This window comes from Gobio gobio (genome assembly GCF_949357685.1).
Source record: "Gobio gobio genome assembly, chromosome: 2".
NCBI lineage: Eukaryota > Metazoa > Chordata > Actinopteri > Cypriniformes > Gobionidae > Gobio > Gobio gobio.
The window spans coordinates 27,318,600-27,345,954 of NC_137098.1; the positions used below are offsets into that span (position 1 = coordinate 27,318,600).

General features: G+C 37.6%; 2 protein-coding genes across 4 annotated transcripts in view; both read left to right on the forward strand.

Moving 5' to 3' along the window:
- ppp1r14bb (protein phosphatase 1, regulatory (inhibitor) subunit 14Bb) overlaps positions 1-20,101 on the forward strand; it is a 37,260-nt gene extending 17,159 nt beyond the window's left edge. The window contains exons 2-4 of the mRNA XM_079810657.1: positions 17,403-17,486; positions 17,581-17,613; positions 18,136-20,101. Of these exons, the coding sequence (XP_079666783.1) occupies positions 17,403-17,486; positions 17,581-17,613; positions 18,136-18,204 (186 nt within the window). The 3' untranslated portion in view covers positions 18,205-20,101. The remainder of the gene's footprint in view (positions 1-17,402; positions 17,487-17,580; positions 17,614-18,135) is intronic.
- Positions 20,102-20,384: 283 nt separating this feature from the next.
- Positions 20,385-27,355, forward strand: part of brms1 (BRMS1 transcriptional repressor and anoikis regulator) — a 63,179-nt gene continuing 56,208 nt past the window's right edge. For all 3 annotated transcript variants that reach the window (XM_079810804.1, XM_079810805.1, XM_079810806.1), the window contains exons 1-3: positions 20,385-20,534; positions 22,272-22,493; positions 23,209-23,299. In XM_079810804.1, coding sequence (XP_079666930.1) covers positions 22,286-22,493; positions 23,209-23,299 — 299 coding nt within the window. In that variant the 5' untranslated portion in view covers positions 20,385-20,534; positions 22,272-22,285. The remainder of the gene's footprint in view (positions 20,535-22,271; positions 22,494-23,208; positions 23,300-27,355) is intronic.

The window sequence follows — 27,355 nt, forward strand, 5'->3', positions numbered from 1 at the left end:
TTTTAAATCTGCCTTTTTAACTCCGGAATTCCCAAACTTTTTTTCAGCCAAACCCCTTTGCCATAAAATATTTACTTGAAGTACCCCCTTAAATTCAGTTTAAAGTTAGTATTTCAATAATTTATCAACACAACATGTTCATGGTTCTCTGATGTTGGTTAATGGCCACATGACATGCAGGAAAACAAATATATATATATTAGTATTTGTATATTTTCTTTTAATTGTTTCATTATAAAATTATATCATTATTTACAGCTTTGAAATAAAGGCTATGTAAACAGTAAACCAACTAATAAAGATGTTCAGACACACAAAAGTATTTATAAAAAGCATAATATTAAAGAATATAGAAATTCTGTTTTAAAGACCCTGTGAAAAACACTTTCTGTTCTGTGTTGGCTCATTTCCTATTGAGAAGGAAGTTGGTGTTTTGTTATGCCTAAATTATATTAGTTTTAGAAGTTGGTTGCAATTGTAAATATGTTTTGTCAGTGTGCAGAGATTTTTTAGTGATGTCTAGCAGGCTGCTTACATAAAAAAAAATTTATGTAAGCAGAAAATGTTTAAACTTGTAATCTTATAATATAATGTGTCAGACTGATATATTGGACAGGCTGAATAATTATCAACATTTTGAGATTATCAGCATTGGCTGTTTTATTTATTTATGTATAGAATATAATATAATATATATACATATTTTTTAATTGAGTAAATATTATCCACAAAAAAGGTATTTAATTTAAATAATTTTATGTAGATCTTATCTACTTACTGTCAAATTTAATGATTATTTCATCCACCTTGTTTTTCAAACCTGAAGTATGCTATTTAATTTGAATGTGTGCGAATTACAAGTTAGCTGCTATAGGAAATTAACTAGAAGAATAACCAAGTGCAGGAAACTGTAAAACTATTTGTGCTATAAAACAGTATGTGTATTATGATTATTAAAATAAAATAACAAATACCAGTTTGCAACATCTAGCAGCATAGGTTTTTTGTTTTGTTCAGTTAAAGGCACGATATGTACGATTTTTGGATGAAAATATCCAAAAACCACTAGAACAATGTTATATATTTTGTTGACTTGTGTACTTACATTATCCCAGATGTTTCCAAGAATGTTTAAATCCAGAGAAATAAGCAATTTTAATCAGGACACGGATCGTGTTTGTGCGTCGCCTATCAATGACATCATACCATTACCCTTGATTTCTGGTTTTATTTTGTAGAAACCATGGAAACACCAAAGATGCTTTAATATAGTATGTTTATTAGACAGGTAAGCAACTGTTTGGATACATTCAACAACAGAAAACGAATCATTGTTATATACTGTAGCTCAACATATTTAGCCTTATTGTTTAAATCGCGTTTTCATGATTTACCGTGAGTAGGCTACCATGTTTTACCATGCCTAATATCGATCTAGCTTACTGCAGTGTGCAACAAGTGTCTCATAGTAGCCGCTGAGCACAGAGTAGCATTATAACATTACTTTCAACTAGGAATGCACCGAATCCAGATTTTTGGGGTTTGGCCGAATACCGAATCCCACTAGTTAAGATTCTGCCAAATCCGAAACCGAATACCGAATCCTACACCCATCTTCAGTCCATTATCACAATTAACACATTAATGAAGTAATCAAAGGCCACAGCACTGTATTTTTCATTTTATTTTAACTGTAAAAAAACAACAACAAAAAAACAAGATTTGGCAACATTATTCCAGGATGACTGTCCTTCCTTTGCCGTACATGAAGTTGCTGCATTTGGGTGCTGTCTGTAGATTCCCTCATGCACAACTCGTATTCTTTCGAATGTTTCAGACGCAAATGTTTTAACAGTGGCTATTGTTTAAGGTCCTTGCCACCACAATATAAATCGTCATTGCAAATTGAACATGTAGCTCGACTTGAATCGCCTTCTTTTGACTGAAAGTACTGCCAAACAACACGTTTTCTGTTCACAAATTCCATTTTCACTTTCTCACAGCCTGTATTCGAACGGTCCACTTAAGCCGTGTTTCCACCGCAGGAACTTTCCCCAGAAACTAGGGACTTTGGGCTGGTACTTGGTATGTTTCGACCGCAGGAACCAGGGTCTGAATGAAGTTCCGGGTAAATATTTCCCTCTCCAAAAGTCCCTGCTTGCGAGGTAAACACCAGTAAACACCTTACCGCATCAATGCCATCATTGCGTCGACCAGCGTAGTGAGCATAGTGCAAGACTAGGGTTTGGTTCGGTGGAGAAAAATTCTAAGGTTCGGCAGAAACCAAACCCCGTCAAAAAGCCCAATTTTGGATTCGGTGCATCCCTACTTTCAACACACTCAAATAATGTATCTAATATGTTAATACAGCACTGAGTTATCCCACATACGCATAAGTGGAAGAAGTGGAATCGGCCGTAATCGGTCTCTGTCGTAATAAAAGCTTGAGAAATCGAGGCATCATCAAGCTACGCCTTTGTTTTGAATAAGCAACCTCAAAAAAAAATGCATCATGTGGCTTTAAAATAAATAGAAGCGGATGACACCGGAAGCCTTGCACATTTAAGTTAAAAATGGAAACTCTGCTTTAAATAGAGGATGCCAGTGAGTCTAAATGATTTTTGCTCCAATTAAGGGCTATAATTCATTCTGAGCCAAAATATATTGCACGCTTTTTATTAGTCAATAAAGCTAATACAGCTTAAGCTTGTTGACTAATTGTGATTCCTTTTCATTGTGTGAGGTCATTATTGTTTCTCTTAATTATGCTTCTCTGCTTGTCACAAACTCATCCAATCACTAGAGTTCTTACATTTTTCTTCCTGTCACTACAAACATCTGGATCCTTTTTTTCTCTAATGGCTGTTTGTGACTCCTTTTCTTACATCCTTACTGCTTTAGTTTTTACATTCTTTGTCAAGAAGGAAGCGGGAGGTCAAATGTGTGGTGACCTGTTGATTTGGTGTTTTGTGTCTGGGTGTGTGTTATGTTCAGCAACAGTATTTCTATGGAAACAGCTCCCATATGATCTGGTCTCTTTTATAATGCATCCTCTCCCTCCCTGGGGTTATTCGCTGCATAATATGAAAATACACAGCCCATCTGACTTTCTGTGACTTTATTATACACGTTATATTTTCAGCTTGGGTAAAATGTTCTAATAGGCTACTTCGTTTAAAAAACATATTTTAATAAAAAAACAACAAAAGATCGTATCATTTCTCTTTTACAGTTTTGCTGTTTTTTAATGATGTAAAAAGTCCCTTTTTGTTTTAATGTAGGGAAAAAAGTCTTGCTTTGTGTGTGTGTGTGTGTTGCTTGTTATTCGTCAGTGTGCTATCTGCTGATAAGCCCCCAGTGTGTGGAGAGAGACAGCGGGTATGTGGAGATACACCCCCACCCCTCACTGGCCCACTTCAGCCCAACCAGAGGACTCTCTCCTGGGGCGGCATGTGTCCCTTGTCTCCCAGCTCTCTGTCAGCACCACTGCTGTCTGTCATAATGTCAGACTGCAGCCAACTGAGAATAAATCAATAGTACAGCACTGTGTGTGTGTTTACATGAGATAGATCAGAGGTTAGTAAAGTTAGCTGTATGAGGTGGAGAGAGAGACTTCTGTTGGTTTTAGGCTTTATGAGATCCAAGGCTTTTCAAATTCTCTCTTGTCACTACCCTCTTTAGTTTACAGTTCATCTGAATGTTATTGTAGGCTACTATTTTCTAATAGTATCATTACAAAAGACCGCATGAAATAGTTTGTTGAGCGAATTTTTCTTTCTTTCCTGTAACATTTTCTATTTAAACAGGAAGCTTGGGCAAGGCATATCAAAGGGCATCTGTTTTGTCTTATCACTGTATCATTACGGTCTTTATATAGCTTATTTTTAACATCAGACCGGGCACATCCATTTTTTACTTGATTGTGCAAGGCTTCCAGTGTCAGTTACTTTGTTATTAGCTTTACAAAAACAGCCTGTTATGCTTCTTGATATTGCAAACTGGTAGTTGGGGTAAGATGACCTCCAGGGCAAGATGACCGCCCCCCCCATCCCCCCTCTTAATTTTTTCTCCTGTCCATAGCACATCTCAGCACTTTTGAGGAATGGCTATGCTATTTTTAATTTTGTAGTTTTATCTGAATATCAACATTTGTGAGATTTAGTGGGTCAAAAATGTTTTGAGGTTAATTGGTTCTAATTTTGTGTCTCTGGAAAATAGTGATCTATGTTATTATAATGTTATGTTGTTAATATGTTGTGTCTATTTGTTCATAAGGGACTTGTAGCCACATTAATGTTTTTGAATTTATGGAATAAAGGTTATAGTTTGTATTTTGACGTAAAAAGATAAAAATTAGAGCCTTGGAGTAAAAATCAGTTTCTCTTTTCAACTCGGCCTATAGAGGATATGCATACCATGACTGATGTGTTGGACTGATGGAAAAGACATTTAGCTCAGAGTACGAGAGTGCAAGGTTAATATTGTTTACTTTGATGTATCCACTGTAGACAGCCTCAATAGGTTGTAGAGTGTCATGTCAAAAATGCACCCGGTGCAGATACGTTGCATGGGAGACGCTCACATTTGCTCTAGTCTAGAGTGTTATTCTAGTCTGTTTCTTACTCATGATGACACATGGCAACACAGCTAAAACTATTGCTGATATGTTGGGCCTTTTATTGAAAGTTGTCTACTTTTACCTGTTGAGACATGCCATCACAAGCACCCACAAGAGCTGTGATCATAATTCTTGAGTTGAGGGAGATGTAGTCTCAGCCTCACGGACTGTTGTCTGAATGTCTGATGCATAAGGCACACAAAATAGGAAACACTTCGCGAGTTTTGAATTCTTCTGTGGTTGAATTCTGCAGGTTTTACAGGGGATGTGTGTATGTCTGATGCGTAAGGCACACAAAATAGGAAACACTTCGGGAGTTTTGAAGTCTTCTGTGGTTGAATTCTGCAGGTTTTCCAGGGGAATATGTGTGTTGCTTTTAGGGGTGTTCCGATTGATCGGCGGTCTCTAAAAAGGCCGATCTCATGAACCGATCTCATGCTGACGAAACATAAAACCTTGCGCCTGCCGTGAGAGCTAAGGCATGACATGCAGCGACACCGTCTCATTCTCTTTCCGGTGCGGGTAAAATAATTATAATGCTGAAGGTGAGGAACAATTCATATTTCTGTATTAAATAACTTACAAAGTCATTTGAAAACTTTCTGTGAGACGTAAGTTCACAAACAGCGCGAGTCAATCACCGCGTGCGCGCGCTCTCTCTTTCACTTTCATAATGCTCAAATGACTTCACATCACCGCATCGCATCTGCACTAAAATCGAGCTGCACAGTTGACACAGGATTTGCCACTTACACAATCGAGGCAGTGTCGCATCGTAACTAAAGTATATCATTTACATTTATTTTTAAGTCTTGCAGTGTTCAAACCGCTCAGCACTCGCGTGCTTTGCACACACACACACACACACACACACACACACACACACACACACACACACACACACACACACACAGGCCATCTCACAAAAAGCTTGCGAGTACAAATTGCGCTGAAATGGTCAGATACACACAAATGTATGTACTACATTACCGCCTTGACGAGTATGCACGTAAACCCCGTCGTGACTCGCGAGTGAACGTTTGTGCAACTGTATCCGTGTTCGCTCTTAAAGTGACAGCAGTCGAATAAACTGCTGCTGTCTCTGAGTTTCTCTTTGTCTTGTGTTGTTTGATGAACCTTTATGACACTCACTGCTCTTGAATGACTAACTTTTGCAACCTTAAGTGTAAGGATTAATCTAATTTAATTTATTCAGGGAAGACCAATGTTAATTTACATTTGATTCCTTATTAAATGTCTTTAGTATTTCTTACCGCAATACTGATGTTACACCTACCTGAAAATTTGTCTTTAAAAACAAAAATGCACTGCATGATCAAATATTTAGGTGAGATAATTATATACATTTATATGACAAGAGTCACCTAAGGGGGGATTCCCCTATTGTCCGAAATACAATTCAGGGCCTGATTGAATGTCTGTAAAATTCCCTATCAATAATTCTACATGATAATAAGAAGGCTTCAAATAGATCCGTATCGGTGATCGTATCGGCAGATACTGCTTCCTGCGATCGGTGATAGGCTCCAAAAATCCTGATCGGAGCACCCTTAGTCGCTTTCTTTAACTGTCCGTCTGAAAACAAAGCTATCGTGACGTTAAATCCCCTCTTGGTAGAAGAAAGCCTGGTAGAAGAAAGCAACTGTGACAATGAGCACTTATCCGAATCAACTAAACTAAAGTTTGTGGTGCCATTGTTGCAGTAAACTTGCACAACGTTCTTGAATAATTTATTATTCAAGTTATCATAGGGTAAGGTTCTGTTATCATAGGGTAAAGGCCTATACACACCGGGACGAATATTGCGCGCGCTTATCGCCAGCGTTTTTCGTGACGTTTTCCGTCAGGTCTTGATTGTTCACACCCAAGCGATTTTCACTGGCGATGTACCGAGTGAACGTGCACATTCAGTAGATAGCGCTCCCGGTACACAAGGTGGTGCTTGCGGCACTTTACGCTTCTGACACTCGCTTGTCACACAGAAGAAGAAGAGAGACAGTTTTTACGTGCTTGCCAAAACCATAGATATATTATGTCTATGGCCAAAATCATTCACACACTTTTTGCTAACTGGCAAGCAGCATTAGCAGCTCATCTTCTTCTTTGTCTACTTACTACTTATTCGTCGTATCAATGTGTGCTCGGCAAGACCGTTTTGTGCTTGAGCGCCACCAAGTTGTGTTTTACTGTCACTTCAGCAGCTCCAGGCACGTGAACAAAAGCGCGGATCTCATTGGTCGGCCAGTTTTTAACACGCCGCGTCAAAATAAAAAAACGAACCCGAGGCGTTTTTTTTTTTTTTAAATGACGCTTGATTGCGCGTCGGTGTGCACACTCACATTGGCGCCCTTTGTTTTGTCACGAGGCGTTAAACGTCGGCGATAAACGCGCGCCAAAATCGCCTCGGTGTGAACAGGCCTTTAGGTGACCAGATTTCTGAAATGGAAACCTGGGACATTTCCTTTTTGAGTGGTCAAAATATCACTGAAATCTAATGTGTAGTTATCTATTAATTAAAAAACGGGGACAATACATTTTTGAATGTTTTAGTTTTTTTCAATTGTTGTGGGTTCCCTATATTATTGTTAACATTAATAACTATTATGATTTAGTTTGATTATTAGGATTTTTGGTCTGGTCGAAAATAGTCTATTGGTGAAAATAATCACTACTCGATTGGTCCTATTTTGTAGGTTGTTTTTAACGAACTGTAAAAACACATAAAGATGATGCACCTATGATAAGGTGACCAAACGTCCCTGTTTTCCGTTTGGACGCATGGTCACCTTAACATAGGGGCATCATCTTTATGTGCTCACTGCCCTAAACATGACGAAGAACAAAAATGACTGTGATTTGATACTTTACATGTCGGTCAGACGTCCTCTTGGGCGGTCCTTCACCAGTGAAAGCTGCAATAAAGTCCAGACCTTCTCTGTCAGTTTGAAGGTGTGGCAACGCAAGATGTGACGCATGAAAGGGGCGTTTGCCAAATATGCCGTATTTCTGTAATTCCGCTAGATGCCACTAGTATCGCAGAAACTACATACTTCACCTTTAAGAGTAATGTCTCAATTACTAAATGTTAATTTCCCTTCTTATTGTAAGCGTTCTTTTTTTCTTCAAATTAAGGTTTTCCCTCGCGTCTTCATGCAAACCCTGTTTTGTGTTAAACTTCCCACAGCTGTCAAACTAAACTCTTCCTAGCTTCAGATTAGCCAACTATCGCTATGCATCCCTTGTCTTAAAAAGACTCATGCTGCGTCCCAATTCGCCTACTTATACTACGACCTAAAAGTATGTACTCTTTTTGGGAAGAAAAAATACATACTTTTGAGTGTGTAGCAAAAGAGTATGCAAGCTTTGGGACATACTACTTCGTCATCTTTAACGGACTCTGTCGGTTAGTTACGTGCAGCCCGTCACTGTTTAAACTGCCTTGTCAATAATCATCACAGTTCAACTTCAAATCCTCCACATTCTGTTTCATTTCCTACTGTGTCGGAGAGAAATGTAGTAGCACGTTGATCTGCCATTTGTGGGTCTTTAATGCAGAGACTCTCATGTGTTTGCAGTTTAAATATGATAATGCATTTAAAAGTTAATGGCCAAACGTATCATTACAAAAGTTCACAATGCTACTGCAGGTGAAATATAATGTGGATAACATTGAAGAAATATCTTTTCGTCAGGTTAAATACTGATAATTGATCACTAAAGCCCCTTAATCTAAACCTCGACTTAACTGTCGGACTCGCACATCCGTCATGTTTGTAGTTTTTTAACACTTTTGTAGTTCTAATTTAATCCTTGTCTAACTCGCAATGGTTTGTGGGCAATATCAGCCGTTAGAGTGTGCGTCGATCCGCACTTCGAATTCTTGAAGCAGCATCAGCCTCAGTGTCTTGTTCCTTTTGTTTCTGGCAGCTTATAGATCTCTGTTCTCAGTTATCAATGTCAGGCCTCTCCAAAGAATCATCGTTTTATTCACTCATGCATGTACTCACACCAATTCACTTAATCAGCAAGTCATCTGAACATTTAAGAGCTGGTGTATAAAAAACTTTTCCTCACTGTCTTTAAATAGCTTACCTATAGCTCAAACAGTAGAGCATGACGCTAGCAACGCCAAGGTCATGGGTTCGATTCCCAGGGAAAGCAAGAATTGGCAAAAATGTAAAATGTGTTCCTTGAATGCAATGTAAGTCGCTTTGGATAAAAGCGTCTGCCAAATGCATAAATGTAAATGTAAATGTAAATGAATCATTTTTTTTCCTGTGTATTGCCCCAGGATGTGGGATTTTACCAACAGCTAAAATATCTAAAGGAAATGCCTGAATTACTCCTCCAGTTATGCTGGATGTTGTGCAATGATGAGAGCTGTTGAATGTACACACCTGGACTTAAATGTAATTTGTCTCATGGGTAATATTAAGCTACTTTTTGCATATGCTCACAGTAAAAGCGTGAGACAAAGTGAGCAAGATTATGTGGGTGTAAAGGCTGTTAGATTTATTGATAAATTCAAACCAATGGAAGTATTTTTTCACACCAGTGTCTGATGCCTACACATTTTCTTCTTCTGCTCTCTCTCTCTCAGTCTGTCTTTTTTCTTCTATATCATCTTCATCTCTGTTCTCTTTCTTTCCCCAATCTTATCTTGGCATCAGAGATTAACCAGCCCATGCAGAAACTCCTGCAGTCATTAGCCACAGGTAGAAGTGCTGGCACTTGAATATGTGATCAGATATCAGGCATAAATTACTCTGTCAGCGCTGAGCAAATACGCACATGCATCAGAGCATAAACAGCGCAGATCAACATCTGCTCAGATAGAACAAACACTTCATGGGAACATCACCTTAACACAAGACACTTTGAAATCAGAGATATTAACATCTTTGGTAAAGTTTTAGTAGAGAGTATGGTAAGATGTGTAATTGAATATGCTGTGTCACAGTCACCCCCTTAATTTATGAAATTTGTGCTTCATTTTTGGCATATATTTACCATATATTATATTTAGAGATATACCCTATTAAGAAGGGCCCATCATATACAGTTGCCTGTGATTTTTGTAAGATTCAAATGATAAAATGTATATGCATTTTTTTTATGATAAAAGCTTGTCAAGTCAGGTTTGCTTGTATAGCACTTTATGTAAAACAGATTTCTTCAAAGCAGCTTAACAGTCATACACAGGAAAAAACAGGAAATTATTCAATTTCAACAATCAATTACTATACAACTATACAAAAGTTAATTTAGTGTCATTGTCACTTTTGCAACAGCATGTTTATCCAGGCAATTAACAAAAATAGGGATTTGCTTCAACATCTGCATGATAAATGAGGTGTAAATCTGAGATTTACTGGCTGTTGAATGATGTTGATCTGTTTTGCCCTTAATACGTCATGACGTCAATCTCTGTCCTTCTCGTGTATCATCTGAAGCTCAGAGGATGTTCTGGGTCAATACAGGTCCGGTTCTGTCAATAGCATCTGTGGTATAACGTTGATTACCTCAGAAAGTAACTTTGACTAGTACTTTAGTATTTTTAATTTTACATTTAATTGTTTTAAATTATGGAATTAATTAGGCGTTTATAGGCCTGGTTTCACAGAGAGGGCTTAGATTTAAGCCAGGATATTAGGCCTTAGTTAATTAGGATATTTAAGTAGCTTTATAAACGTGCCTTGGAAAAAAACATTAGTGTTGTGCAATGTGCATCTTGAGAAAAAAACAATGGCACTGACATGTTTTAAGATATATCACTGCAAGTTGCGTTCGGTTAAAACAGCTCAAACATGCATTTTAGTTTTGGACTGGGTTTAAGCCTTGTCTGTGAAACCGGGGGATAAATTGTTCAAATTTTAGAGAATGGCGAAGTTTACACCACAACTATACACAACACAAGAGCAACAATTTCTTTAGAATTCGTTTTCCAGCTGATAAACGATAAAAACAGCTAGAATCCACTCAACTTTTAAGAGCTCAAGAATTGGTGGTAGACGATATAACTGCAGTACTTTTAATAAACTTATAGTGTAATATACCATGGGCACTGTTATAGTTATTGTTGTTGGTGTAAACGGGCCTTAATATGATATGAATTTATAGTTTACTGACCTTGTCTGTGAAGTTCTTTCCAATCTTTTAACTTCATTGTCATGATCTAAGCAGGTAAATTTTGTGCTAGACATTCAATGATGTACCATAACAGCATGTGACATAACTATCTGTAAAGCACTGTTCACATAGTGAAAATACCATGGATTTTAAATTTGGAAATGCATAGAAGTTCATCCATTTAAAAATGAATTCCCTCCTAGAAAGGATAATTTTCCCTTCAGACCAAATAGTAATTGAACAAAAATGCCTTGTCTTGTGTACTTTTGTTTTGTAGGTTTTTCCATATATTTTTCCGTTTCAATACTTTTTTTCCATTGATAGAGCTTCGCTTGTATTGAACCTGGAATATTGGCTGCCTTAACTCAAACATCACTCAGTCACAGGATATTGAGGATACTGAGAATACAACATCTATACTATGCTTTGGAAATATGTTATTTAATGCTCTTGTTATTGTTTTGGACAAGGTCGCATAGGAACTGAAAGCCTTTTGGCTAAGTTCAAGTTATGTCTGGCACCTCAAGGGCCCCATCAGTGAGTCCATATTGCAACCATCCTCATCCTTGGTGATGAAGACAGCTGTGTAATGTAGGTCAAACTAGCGCTGAGTCTGAGACCCTCCTGCTCTCATAATGTCACATCAGATTCACCATAACCGCAAGAGACCTATAGTGCTGTAGATGCTCTTACTCACAAATGCTGAATTATAAAGGTTACACACACAGACATGTATTTCCAGACATAAATGCAGTCATCCATAAATCCTAGGTAGACATGTTCTCCCTGACTAATGCAACTCTACACACCTCTGCACATTTACCAACAGGTTGACTCACATGGACACAAAGCACTTGGTCTCAGACACTGTCCATTCACTGATGTCTGATGAATATTACAAGAGCTGAAATTGCCATTTCCAATCTGAAAAGACACTGCTGCAAGATTGCTGTATCATCAATTTCTGGTCTCAGAAATGAAAATGATTAGTGATTTAGTTTCTTTCTTTCTAAGTTTGTTCAAATTGTATGCTGATAGTCAGAAGTCTGGTCCTGGAAGAGTACAATGCTCCATCACACAGTGTTTGACCTTGTATATATGACATGTACACTACCGTTCAAAAGTTTGGGGCCAGCGCCAGTAAGATATTTTAGTCTTATGCTCACCAAGACTGTTTATTTGAACAAAAATACAGCAGCCTTTACTCCAGTCTTCAGTGTCACAGAATCAATGATCAGAAATCATTGTAATATTCTGATTTGCTGCTTAATAAAAATGTATTCTATTATCAATGCTGACAACGGTTGTGCTGCTTAATATTATATGGAAACCGTGATGCATACATTCTTTGATGAATAGAACATTTAAAATTTATTTTTTGTATTAAGTTTATGTTTTACTGTCACTTTTGATCATTTATGCCTTGCTGAATAGACATATTAATTAATAAATACATTCTTACTACCCCAATCTTTTGAATGGTAGTGTATACTGTGTACTGTGGCTGTGGTCACTGTTTGGTCTTATGCTTCATTAAGTAGTTAGAATAATGTTGTATTCCCATTTGTGTTTGTTGCTGACAACACTGTTTGATTTAGGATTTAAACAACAACTGGGAGCTCCTACACAACAAGTGGGCATTAGACAAGTGTACAAGTGCAGTTTTCAGGCTGTTGTGAGTGTAAATGTTTAGGATTTGGGCTGGATTTTTTTTTTTTTACAGAACAGCTATTCATTCACAATAAAGAAATATTTAGCTTAACAATTAAACATGAAAATAAATTTGCAATATAAATATAATGGTATTATTAGTATTAGTATTAGTATAGTAACCATTTAAAGGGTTAGTTCACCCAAAAATGAAAATAATTTCATTTATTACTCATCCTCATGCTGTTCCACACCCGTAAGACCTCCGTTCATCTTCGGAACACAAATGAAGATATTTTTGGTGAAATCCGAAAGCTCAGTGAGGCCTGCATAGGCATCAATGTAATTTACACTATCAAGATCCATTAATGTAGTAAAAACATATTTAAATCAGTCCATGTGAGTACAGTGGTATAATATTAATATTATAAAGCGACGAGAATATTTTTCGTGTGCCAAAAAAACTAATAATGACTTATATAGTGATAACCGATTTCAAAACACTGCTTTATGAAGCTTCGGAGCGGAAACGAATCAGCGAGTCGAATCCTGATTTGGATCGCGTGTCAAACCACCAAACTGCTGAAATCACGTGACTTTGGCGATCCGAACAGCTGAATCGATTCGCTGATTCGTTTCCGCTCCAAAGCTTCATGTAGCAGTGTTTTGAAATCGGTTATCACTATATAAATATTATTTCGGGTTTTTTTGGCGCACAAAAAATATTCTCGTCGCTTTATAATATTAATATTGAACCACTGTACTCACATGGACCGATTTAAATATGTTTTTAGTACATTAATGGATCTTGAGAGTGCAAATTACAAAGATGCCTATGCAGGCCTCACTGAGCCTTTGGATTTCAACAAAATATCTTCATTTGTGTTCCGAAGATGAACGGAGGTCTTACGGGTGTGGATCGGCATGAGGGTGAGTAATAAATGACATTATTTTCATTTCACTAACAACTAACCCTTTAATAGCAATCATAATAATCTTACAACTTCCACAAGTAACGGAAGACGCCTCTTTCACAGACTTTTAATCTACACCACAACCACAATCAAAGTCACTTCCTATAAATTAATCATATATAAATCTCCTTGTTCTCTCTTTGCTCAACTGTTCTGCCTTTTAACTTCTGCTGTAGTTTCTGTGCTACTCTAGCTTACTCTTGAAACTTGTCAGCCCGGTACGTTGACTAATACCTTAAGCAGTTATTGCTTGTGATGTTCCTCATTTGTTGATTTGGATTGTAAGACTGGAGAGACTGTACGAAATGGAAGCGAGGGTGACTCTCAGAGAAAACAAAGGAAATTAACATCTGAACTCTCTCTTGTGAAATTAGCATCCCCCCACCCGATACGCAACCACATTGAGTTGATCACTCAAGTATTTACATTTCTTTCCCTTCACTGCCTCTTCCCCCATCTCTCCTCTCCACATTTCGAGATTACCGGAACTACACCCAAAATCTACATGATTTAATGTGAACAATTATTATAGTTCAAGTGTACTTGGACTGTGAAGGCTAATAAAGGGAATTTCCATGTAGGACAACTGAATGTTGACTGATTAACCTAAATAGGGTGAGCCTTACCTCTGTTAAATGTAAAGTTTCTCTAGCTAAGTGTACATGGGAAACCATGGCATGACCATACCAAAACTACTTTTAGAGGAAGTATTGGTTGGCTATATCTGAAGTAGTGGTCATGACCTCTGACTAGAGATAATGTTGCTTTATTCAAGTATACACAGATCTATGGACACTAAATAAAATACTTTTAGAGTGAGTGAGCATGAGAGCAACCCTCTAAATAGTATAGTCAATTACTTCTGAATGCTGAGTTTGTGATCATGGGCCTGCATAATGAACGGCCGGTGCAAGGACCCTGTGCGACTCTGAAAACCAAATGAACGAGTTCAATAAGAGTAAGGAGTTAAATAGAATTAATAATAAGTGTACTGTAAATCGCTTGGGATAAAAGCACTGGCTAAATTACCATTAATTGGTTATCTAAACTTAGTGTGAATGACCAGCTCTGTGGATTTAATGAATGTCTAGGTGATTTTGAGAGGCTTTTTGGTGATATTTGTATTTCCTGTCTATTGCTCTTTTTTTAATCTTTTTTCCTTGTCTCTGAGTGGCTAGTAGCACATGGTGCCCACATGTTGTGCCTTGCATTCTTTGTCTGTCTTGTGTACACGCGCACACGCGCACACGCACACACACACACACACACACACACACACACACACACACACACACACACACACACACACACACACACACACACACACACACACACACACACACACACACACACACACACACACACACACACACACACACACACACACACACACACACACACACACATAAACTCTCTCACACTCACATTCCAGCCCTTAGCAGCCAACTCAAGTGGTTTTTACAGCTCATTCTCTCCTGTGTATTCATGCACCCTTTAGTTATATGTGCACTACTCGGTCATAGACACAAATTGAAGGTTTGTTAATTCAACAGAGCAATTAAAGCTTCCATTTGCATGTGACGATGCCATGGCAATATCAGTGTGCCTGAATGAACTGTAGTGTGTGTTCTTGTGTTGGTGAGAGAGACAGAGATTTGGGCAAGGGGTAGCCAGGCAGGTGCAATGACAGCTGGTCTGGGCTGCTCAAACCGAGGGGGAGGAAGAGAGCGGTGAAAAGACAAAGTACTGATAGTAGCAACGAGAATGAGAGAGAGAGAGAGAGAGCGCGCGTTTGAATGGAGACAAAAAGCATCAGCTCTAGAAATAGACCCGTTCCTGCATGTGTCTTTTGATTTTTCCATTGTGAAGCAATGGGCAGTTTTAATGTTCCTCACTTCACTGCTTGTTTCTCTAGACAGATGATATTTTAATATGCCGTATGAGTCACAGCGGCAGAACCACAATGAGCTTATGCGTGTTCATAAGACTTGTGTGTGTGTGTGTGTGTGTGTGTGTCTGGAAGATGAAGTGTGTTTTGGAAAGGCTTTGAGGGAGCAAATGTTTGCAGAATAGGGAGAGTGGAAACGTGAACGAACGGGAGAGAGAGAGAGAGAGAGAGAGAGAAAGGGGGGTTTGCGAGTCTTGTGAAGACCATTTATAGCTTTGTGGGGAGAGAAACGTATTAACTAGTCTTTATTGAAAGAGACAACTTTATAGAAAGAAGCCAAATTGGCAGACTAAAGGGACAAGACGAAAAAATACAGCAGCGTATAATTGAGGTTTGGAGTCTCCACTAGCACAGTTGGATTTTTACTCTTAAAAACAGAGCTAAAACTATAACAGGGATATGAAGAGCTTTTGAATTTGAATCAGGGTTTTGATTTGAATTAAAGTTATTAGGCAATTTGTGATCAGAGATAAAGACAAAGGCGTCTGATGGCAGACTAAAGTAAGGAAAGAAAAGCAGACAGATCTGTTTCATGGCCAGCGCCTTGCCAACAGCCCAAGGCCAAATATGTGAACTGGGCTGATAAAAATAGCCAAACACAGCAGTATTTCTCAAAACAAACATGCTTATCTAAATCTTTGCAAAGGCACATTTGGTCTTAAATGTTTTGCTGCTTTATTCAACTTCTCTTTTAGTCCTGATGTTCTGTCTTAGTCATGATTAGATGATGCTGGAACTTGAATCATCACACCTTTAACATAACAACTGTCAATTAATGTCTTCCTCATCATCAAACAGTAGACAAATTATAAGATGGACGGGCTATAATAGTGAAATCAGACTTTATGTAAATACACAGCATGCAAGAGCAAGTTTATATGGAAAAATCACTTTATTTTACAGTGTCCGTTATATGTTACATGTAGTTACTAGTAATAACTATAAATTATGCATAATTACATGCAGCTAATCTTAAACCAAGCTTAATCCTAACCCTATAATAAGTATATGCAGTTAATTAATATTACTCAGTACTTAAATGTATAATTACATTGTAAGAAGAAACTAAGCATAACTGAAAATACATATTTTAATAAACTTTAATTCCAATTTTAATCCTTAGTTTAGATTGTATTCCTTCAATAGTATTGCTCCAAGACAGGCCACAAAACAACACACAACATTCAAAAATGGGCTCAGCAATATTTTTTTGGTAAAGAAATGAATACTTTGCATTAAATTGATCAAAAGTGACCGTAAAGACATTCACAATGTTAAAAAATTATTTTAATTTAATGTATTATAAACTTTCTATCACAGTTGCCACAAACACATTAACTATCAGCCATTTTCAACATTAATAATACGAATAATTACTTGAGCATGCATATATATTTTATATGCAATTACACAAGCTAGATGTTTTTACTCCAGGGCATGTAGACACTGATCTCAATACGCACCAGTGAGTAACACAACCATCATTGCTCTAAATAGATTCATAAATTCCACTAAAGTGGTTAAGAGGATGGTGACTCAAATGGATATGTAGCCTACTTGAATCAAACTTAAGTTTCTTCTCCTTGTGCTGATCTCCTAACTAACTGGATAACTTTATTTTTGTATTATGTACGGTTTGTCCCAAAGGCTGACTTTTAACTGTTTGTGTGACACAAGAGATACCTCTAGTGGTGAGGAGGCAGTATTACACTGACCTTCATCAACCCTGGTGGGGACTTGATAAGAAACTGCTACTTGTATATAACTGCCTTAAAGACAGATCCCCAGTCTGAGACTCACTTACATACACAAACATTCCAGAGTCATCCGTGCAACCAGCGTCACAGTGTTTCCGTTGTCTCTGCCTAGCTACTCTTTCCCCACTGTTTCTTTGCCCTCTGGGAATACTACATCATTTCCAGGAGCTGTAGGGAATTACCGAGTATAGTTGTGTAATTTCTAATTAGTTGTTACTTCTTGGGGGTGTTTGAATAAAGACGTATCCTTGATCCAAACAGATCATTTGCTTCTACTTCATGATGCTTATGCTTATGTGTCACAGGAAGAGGCAATCCCAGAGCTGGAGATTGATGTGGATGAGCTGTTGGACATGGAGAGCGACGTAGACCGCGCCGCACGAGTCAAGGTATCCTTCTCAAAAATGTCATAATATATATTTTATCTTCAGTTTTTAACAGGCTTTACATTTGTATGACATTCTTTCTCTTGTTTTCCAACAGGACCTGCTGGTAGACTGTTATAAACCTACTGAAGTGAGTAAATTGTTATTATAGTTAACTGAAATTAAAGCTAAAACCATTAAAAATGTTTGCTTTAAATAAAATAAAAATGTAATGAAATAAAATGTTTGTTTTTTTGTTTTTTTAAGGCAACATTTCTAATTTGCTTTTAGTTTAACTTGGCAAAATTACTAAAACTAACTAAAATTAAAATGAAAACAGAAAATATAAAAATAAAAACCAATAACAGATTTTTTTCACATTTTATATCCTATTCTGTGAAAAGATCTGTGAAACTATGAGAAATGGATTTAAATATGACAATATGGACAGAGCTAAGAGCACTATACACATCGACAGCTGAAAGCAGAATTAATTTAGACAAATATTTAAACCACATTAATTCTCTTCATAATGAGGATAAACAAATGAATGTGTACAGTTTTAAGACTTACAGCTGTTCAAATTAGGGAGAAATCTGCAGAATCAACTACTCAACTACCCACCTCTCTGCTAAATTTGAAAAAAAAATTGCTCCTTTTTCTTCTTTCGTAGGAGTTTGTAGCTGAATTGCTGGACAAGATCCGTGGCATGCAGAAGCTCAGTACTCCTCAGAAGAAGTGAAGCTCCTCCCACCTCCACCGCTCCTCAACCAATCCTATCCCTCCTTTTCCAATTTTAGGGGCGTGACTATTCACTCCTGAGCAGGTGCTCATCCAGTCCGGTTGCTCCTTTGCATCCGTTGAGGAGGAGGTGGAGGCAAAGTTATGGGAGATTCAATCAGATCCTTATAAGCAGGGCTTATTTTTTCTCATTTTGTTAATTTAATTTGTATTATTTTATTTCACTTTTTTTGTAAAGGGGGGAAGATTTCTTTGTTTTGAAATGGTTTAAACATATTTTCATGACTGCTTTTTTTGTTTTCTTCCGTTAGTCTTTATGCATAGAATGGTTTTATTTTATAAACTCTGATTTTTGTTAAAATATTGTTTCAATTTGGTTTCAAAGCTCCCTGCTCTCTCAATGAACACATGGACTAAAACCCTTTGTGAAACTGTGACGATCCTTGGTTTAAAATGACGTTAGAGGAGATCAAACAGAAGCGGCCTTGTGGATTTTTTTCTCTCTCTCACTATTTTTGATCCTCCTCTTCCTTGAATACGTGCAGGAACATTTTTAATTAAAAAAACTAATAAAGAGAGTGATTAAAGCGGTTATAAAGTGAGGGAGTTACTTTGGATTTGTGGTATTAACAGTGGAAGGAAATGTGTGTAGGAAAAAAACGGGGCTTTGATTCTTTTCTTTAATTTTACACATCCCACATCCCACACACACACACGGGCACACACACACACACACACACACACACACACATACATATACATACATATATATATATTATACACATACACATACACATACACACACACACTCTCTGAAATTCATGGGCATCACCACCCTCAGGGATCAGGAGAAATAACCACACAAACCCAACCACAGCTGAGGCTCTTGGGCCTCACATACATCCACAGATGTGCACATTGACTCTTCCAGAGACCGATAGGGAGGGACTGGAATCTGGATGAGAGCAGGCTAGACAAGCTGCAGTGGGTCATGGTCACTGCCAAGCGTACGTTTAGAATTAATCCTCTCACATGACTCTCCTAAATCATCTCTCACAGGAAGCCATCTGCTCTTTTTGTCTCAGCCAATCAAACACTATAATAAGAGGGCTAATAGTCTCACTCAGTGCTCTTGAAATTCACCAGTCCAACATTTCCAGCAGGTGTTTCGGGAGAGCTTCCCATCACATACTAACACACACTGATCATACACTGAAGCTCCTCCACACTCCCATCTGAGTTCACTTGTGTATTACATAAAGGCAGGTACACTGACAACACTCTCAACTGTTTTCTCTCTTTTTCTGCACACTTATAGTTTTTCTTTGAACCCCCATTTTAATTTTCTCTTTTTCAACTGCGCTTCAGCATTTCATTGTACACAAGTCACTCTTCCTACTTTCAGATGTTGCCTTAGGTTAAATTTATGTTATGACAACCAAATGAATTGAATCATGTTTGAGGAATTGAAGGAAGAAAAAAAAAATAGCGGCAAGCCTGCAAAAGTGGAAATCTTTTTGAGGTTTTGGGATAAAAAGCTTCTTGTACTTTACTACTTTCAGTGATTCTGTTTTTTACTAGGAATGGAAGTTGACTACATACAGAGCATTTTTAGATGCATTAACATCTATTAACATAAAATGGAAGCATCTGTTTTTATCATTATGTGGACCTTGTAGTGCTGTTCATTTCTCTTTTCCGCATCCAATTGGACAGCGGAGGACTGAAAGAATCAACTGGACTCATTTATATGAATTAGGAAAAACTGTAAGCAATTGTGTAAGCAAAGTCATACCTTTTGGAGAAAAAAATATCTTGTAGCAATACTAAACTGTCTTGTTTTTTGCCCAATTTTGTTACACTTTTATGCAACTTTAATAAAAATATGTTAAATAACATTTTTGTGTGGCTGTTTCTTTTCTTGCTTGACTGAATACAAATTCTTCATTGCTAGTTTAAGAAATTGTAAGAATAAGTTGCATATTTTCTAGCAAAATATGCGCCTCCTGCTCATCCACTATATTTAAAACATTTTTTTAGAGAGAAACATGTCATTTGATAGAAAGTTAAGCAGCTCAAAATGCTATTGGTCTGTTTGATCACAGTGGACTGAAATGGACGAGACTGCGATCCTTCAACTCTTCGCTTCTATTGGTTCTTAGAAGCAGCGAGGTTTGCATTGATTGGATGACGCCTCAAAACGGTAGTGTGTTTCAACAAACGTATCAACGCTGAGGAAGTAGACTTGTCCGATGTCAACTTGCCCTGATATGCAAATTCACTCGACAATATGTCATATTTTTCATGACTTAAGCAATAATCGACACAAAGGTAAGCTGTTTTCCTGTGGTTTATGTACTTAATAGAGTTTGTTTGCAAGATCGTTGTGTATGTTATCCCGTGCCTTTCATCGGTTAATTCGCGGAGAACATTCATGGAGCGACCAAGAGATCCAATACAACGTTACGAAGTAAGGTAATCAATTACTACATTGTAATTGAGACGTTTTAAAAGCCGTAAACGTTTGTTTCTCACTCTTGTACATTAGCATCACTGTTCCGCGTTAAACCGGACACTTTATGTGTTTGAATGAAGTGCGGAGTTGTTCAAATGGAAAACGAGTTTTTATAACTAACTTAAATCCACAGTTAGCCTATACGTGAACAGCGCGAGACTGTATCTAGTAATGTATCTCACAGTAGATAATGTCTGAGCTATAGATGTGCAGAATGAATTATGAGCTTGTAATGTAAGTCAGTGCAGTGCGGCCTTTAGAGGATGTACATGATGTACGTCGAGATTGTGAACGCGCTCCTGGTCACACAAATCCCACCGAAGAGTGCTGATTCACCTCACTGCGAACGATGTCAAAAGAATGCATGGAGTTTCCTCTTTCTAATTAAACATAAAGTGGTTAATAGGGTGTAAAATATTCTGCTGTCTCAGGGTACTGTGCTCTTAGCTGCTAGTGTCCTCTAGAGGTCTTTAGTTTGGTCATTTCTCTTTACACGCACATCTAAAATGTGTGCTATTATACATACTAGTACCTTTAAAAAGTGTGGACACATTATAATTGTATAATGTTTGTAAAAGAAGTTTCTTATGCTTACCAAGTCTGCATTTATTTAATCTAAAAACTATTATTACAAATTAAAATAACTGTTTTCTATTTTAATATATTTTACAATGTAATGTATTATGGCAAAGCTGCATTTTCAGCATCATTACTCTAGTCTTAAGTGTCACACGATCCTTCAGAAATCATTCTGATATACTGATTTGCTGCCCGGGTAATATTTCTTTTTATTATAATCAATATTAAATGAAAACAATTGAACAGAAATGGTGATACTTTTTTCAGGATTCTTTGTTGAATAGAAAGTTCAATGAACAGCATTTATTAAATGTATTAAAGCATTTGTTAACTAGAAATCATTGTATTTATTTCTCTCTCTTTTTAATCTTACCACAGATGTTGGTATCATTGTTTCCACACACACACTAAAACATTTTTAGGGTTAGGGTTTTCAACATTCATAATAATGATAATAAATGTTTCTTGAGCAGCAAATCAGACATGACATGATCCTTCAGAAATCATTCTGAAATATCATGTCATGTCAGGAGTAATGATGCTGAAAATTCAGCTTTGTCATCATAGGAATAAATTGCATTTTTAAATTTCTTAAAATAGAAAACAATTATTTTAAAATGTAATATTTCAAAATATTAGCCTTGGTGAGCATAAGAGACTTCTTTCAAAAACATTTAAAAATATATAGGTAGCCTACTATATAATATAGGATACTTATTAACAGATTATTATGGATCAATCACTTATGAAAGTTATTATAATCATTTTCTGATGAGAAAATATAAATAAACATGAAAAATCGGAGATATATATATATATATATATATATATATATATATATATATATATATATATATATATATATATATATATATATGAATGCATAATAGTGTGGGTTGTTTATTCGCTGCACCAGACACCAAGTAATTGTAGTCCATGAGATCTTACCACTGTCATTACACTGTTCAATACAGTGCTATAAGCAGTCATGCCAGCTCATCCCGCTGCCAGAGAGCCAGAGGAGGAGATGGAGACGGAGGCCGACTCTGAGGTTCCTCAAACTAACGGGGAGATGGATGAGGAGAGAGAGGGAGGAGAGGCTGAGGAGACGATGGAAGAGAGTGGAGAGGAGCGGGACAGCGACCTGGATGAGAGTGAAGCAGAGGAGGAAGAGGAAGAAGAGGAAGAGAGTTCAGGTCTGTTTATAACAGATTAAATGATTTATAATTTTCTCAGTGTATTTTCTTGGAGTATTGTTGCAGCAGCTTTTAAAGTGTTTGCATTGGGAGAGTGATATTTCACCCTAAAATAAAATAATGTAAAACTATATTTTACGTAAAGAAAACTAGGTAACACTTTACAATGGTTGTATTGGTTGTATTAGTTAACATTAGTTAATGCATAAGTTAACATGAACTTACCATGAACAACACCTCTGTTCTGCATTAGTTAATCTTTGTTAACGTTAGTTCATAAAAATCCAGCTGTTCATGGTTTGTTAATGTTAGTTCACAGTGCATTAACTAATGTTAGCAAGATTTTAATAATGCATTAGTAAATGTTGAAATTAACATTTACAAAGATAAATAAATGGTTTATAAGTGCAGTTCATTATTAGTTCATGTTAACTAATGTAGTTAACTAATGTTAACTAATTAACCTTATTGTAAAGTGTTACCTAAAACTAAACCTTATTTTTAGGGCCATACATTTTTTAAATTTTTGCATAACAATTAATTAACAAACTCCTTCCAAATCTTATCCTTAAACTGCATAGTGCTTTTGAATAGCGTATACTGTAAAAAGCCAACATTGATCATATATTGATATATAGAATGCAGTTTAGTAAAGTCCGACTGGAATCGAAAAGAGAATGAACTAGGTTGGATGAGTGTGTGTTCTCCCTTTCAGAAATGGATGACGAAGATTGTGAGAGAAGACGATCACAGTGCCTGGATGAAATGTCTGACCTAGAAAAACAATTCCTGGAGTTAAAAGACAAGTAAGAATTCTTCTTTCTGATAGGTTTAGACCAGGTGGCATTTATTATTTTTTTTGGTCCAAAACAAACAGGGCCATCATCTTGGATGGATGGGCTTAAGAGGAAGCCTACCAATAAAAAAAAATATATTCTGTTTTGTCATTAGGGGCCAAGCACCGAAGGTGCGAAGGCACCTATTGAAACCGTTCCCGTTCTTATTATTAGGGGCCAAGCACCGAAGGTGCGAAGGCACCTATTGAAACCGTTCCCGTTCCTATTATTATTATTATTCATCTTCTTCTTCTTCTTCTTCCGCCACGAAGTCTATGGCAGCCCATAGAACCGTATGGTAAAAAGTTATGAAATTTGGCACACTAATAGAGGACAGTCTGAAATGTCACCATAGCAAATTTTGAGTCTCTAACTCAATCCCTCTAGCGCCACCATCAGTCCAAAATTAGACTCATGTTTATGCTAATAACTTTTGAACCATAAGGGCTAGAAACGAAATTCTTTTTTCCTCTGATTCCTTGGCTCAAGACAATTCGATTGCACCCTATGACGTCATTTTCCGTCATAATAATTTTCCCGCCATTTTTAATTAACCGAAAAACCTACTTTTGCGAACTCGTCCTAGACGGTTCATCCGATTTGCACGAAAATTGAACCAGATCATCTTCAGACCATGCTGACAAAAAATCTTGCAAATCAAGTTGATTCGTCAAATCATTTGCGAAAAACGCGCAAACAAATTTTACGTAGCGGTTGCAAAAGCACTCTTAAGGCAATATCTCCGCAACGCTTTATCGTATTCAAACCAAACTTGGTACATGTCATCACAAGCATGACTTGAGGCTACATGCAGTGTTTCGGCGCAGCGCCACCTACTGGTCCGGAGATACAAAAAATGGCTGTTTTTGCTTATACCATTTGAACCGTTTGTCCAAAAATCATAAAAGTAGTCTCGTTAGATTCAGGACGGCATGCCGAGTCGTCTGATATTCAATTTTACCATATCGGCCATTTTGGCTGTCGGCCATTTTGAATTATGTGCTAAAATGCTATATTTTACAAATGCATTAGTGTATTGTTACTAAACTCGGTATGTGACTTCCACTCCATGCCCTGAAGGTACTCAAAAAGTTTTGGGGCAGTGCCACCTTGTGGTCAAAAGTTATAACAAACTTGACAAAAATGCTAATAACTTTTGATTTAATTAGTTTAGTATAATGAAACTGGTCATAATACATTCATTGGCTCATGCCGATTCAATTGCATCCTATGACGTCATTTTCGGTCATGATAATTTCCCCGCCATATTTAATTTTCCAAAAAACCTACTTTTGCGAACTCGTCCTAGACGGTTTGTCCGATTTGCACGAAAATTGAACCAGATCATCTTCAGACCATGCTGACAAAAAATCTTGCAAATCAAGTTGATTCGTCAAATCATTTGCGATAAACGCGCAAACAAATTTTACGTAGCGGTTGCAAAAACACACTTAAGGCAATATCTCCGCAACGCTTTATCGTATTCAAACCAAACTTGGTACATGTCATCACAAGCATGACTTGAGGCAACATAAAGCGTTTCGGCGCAGCGCCACCTACTGGTCCGGAGATACGAAAAATGGCTATTTTTGCTTATAACTTCTGAACTGTTTGTCCAAAAATCATAAAAGTGGTCTCGTTACATTCAGGACGGCATGCCGAGTCGTCTGATATTCAATTTTACCATATCGGCCATTTTGGCTGTCGGCCATTTTGAATTTTGTCAAAAAATGCTACATTTTACAAATGCATTAGTATATTGTTACTAAACTCGGTATGTGACTTCCATGCTATGCCCTGAAGGTACTCAAAAAGTTTTAGGGCAGTGCCACCTTGTGGTCAGAGGTTATAACAAAATTTACAAACATGCTAATAACTTTTGATTAAATTAGCCTAGTTTAATGAAACTGGTCATAATACAGTCATTGGCTCATGCCGAGAACAGAGATACTAATTTTGCCATATTTGGTCAAACATCCTGTCCTCAATGTTCTTATTTGATCAAAACCTACTTTTTCAAACTCATCCTAGACCGTTTGTCCAATTTCCACCAAAATCGAATTGTATCATCTTCAGACTGTGTCAACAAAAAGTTAGGGATTTTGCATCAATAGATGAAACCGTTTTTGTAAACCGCAGCGACGAAGTTGAGCCATTATGCCAAAATTACTCTTGAGGCTGTATCTCTGCAATGCTTTGACATATTGGCATCAAACTTTGCATGTGTCATTGTTCCCTTATTCTGACCACACCACATCAATTTCGTGTCTGTGCCACCTATTGGTCAAAAGTGATAAACCATTAACTTACATTATCAGTGACTCAATATATGATATTTCAGCCATTTTGCCTAATCTTCTTAAACTGTATAATTAGGGGCCAAGCACCGAAGGTGCGAAGGCACCTATTGAAACCGTTCCCGTTCCTATTATTAGGGGCCAAGCACCAAAGGTGCGAAGGCACCTATTGAAACCGTTCCCGTCTTTTTTTCTTCCGCCATGGGAGTCTATGGCAGCCCATAGAACCGTATGGTAAAAAGTTGTGAAATTTGGCACACTAATAGAGGACGGTCTGGTATGTCACCATGGCAATTTTGGTGTCTCTATCTCATTCCCTCTAGCGCCACCACCTGTCCAAATGTGTACTCATGTTTATGCTAATAACTTTTGAACCGTAAGGGCTAGAAACAAAATTCCTTTTTCCTCTAATTTCTGAGCTCGTGCCAATTCGATTGCACCCTATGACGTCATTTTCCATCTTGGATATTTCCCCGCCATTTTCAATTAACCGGAAGACCTACTTTTGCGAACTCGTCCTAGACGGTTCATCCGATTTGCACGAAAATTTAACCAGATCATCTTCAGACAATATTGACAAAAAATCTTGCAAATCAAGTTGATTCGTCTAATCGTTTTTGATAAACGCGCGAACAAATTTTACATAACGTTTGCAAAAACACACTTAAGGCAATATCTCCGCAACGCTTTATCGTGTTCAAACCAAACTTGGTACATGTCATCATAAGCATGACTCGAGGCTACATGCAGCGTTTCGGCGCTGTGCCACCTACTGGTCTGGAGATACAAAAAATGGCTATTTTAGCTTTTCTTTGCTGAACCGTCTGTCCAAAAATCATAAAAGGGGCCTCGTTAGATTCGGGACGTCATGCCGAGTCGACGGATATCCAATTTTACCATATCGGCCATTTTGGCTGTCGGCCATCTTGAATTATGTGCTAAAATGCTGTATTTTATCAACGCATGAACGGATTGTTGCAAAACTCGGTATGGGTCATCACCACGATACCCCAAAGTAGCCTGACAAGTTTCGAAACAACGCCACCTAGTGGAGATTTTTTTTTTAAAATGCTCAGAACTTTGGGTGTGGTTGACTTATTTTCACGAGACTCATCTCCTTAGACTCCTGAATCGTTGCCGAGTCCAACGATACCACACTTGCCAGGTTTCGCCGTATGGTTTGTGCACCGTTGTAATTTAGCGCTTAAAACATTTTTGCCGATATCTTCGAAACCGCTAGTCCGATCGAGACAAAACCAGCGTCAGAAGTTCGGAAACATAGGTCGTTAGGCAGAATCGCGAGCCCAAATGTCAAAATATTGATAGTAAGGGGTAGTAAAATCCAATCAAAGTCAGGTGTCAGGCTGAAACCCTATTGTAACTGTTCATTTTCCCATGATGCATCATTCTCCAGCTAAAACTGATCGGGCAGACCAAACCGTAAGTCGTAGAGACTTGAAACTTGCAGGGCTGGTAGTACTCACAACGACTACTGACGTCACCGAAGCCCGCCCCGATCGGCCTGACGGGGGCGCTACAGCGATCAAAAGTACCAAACGGCGATCAAAAGTACGAAACGGCTCATAACTCCTCAACCGTAAGGCGTAGCCTCGAGTGCCTTAAATCGCTGGAATCCTTGGCTCAAGGCGGACAAAATGCATGCCTCGGATTTGCTCGCCCTTCAGGCGCCAATTTCGAGATATTTTAGGTTTTTTGTAAAACCTACTTT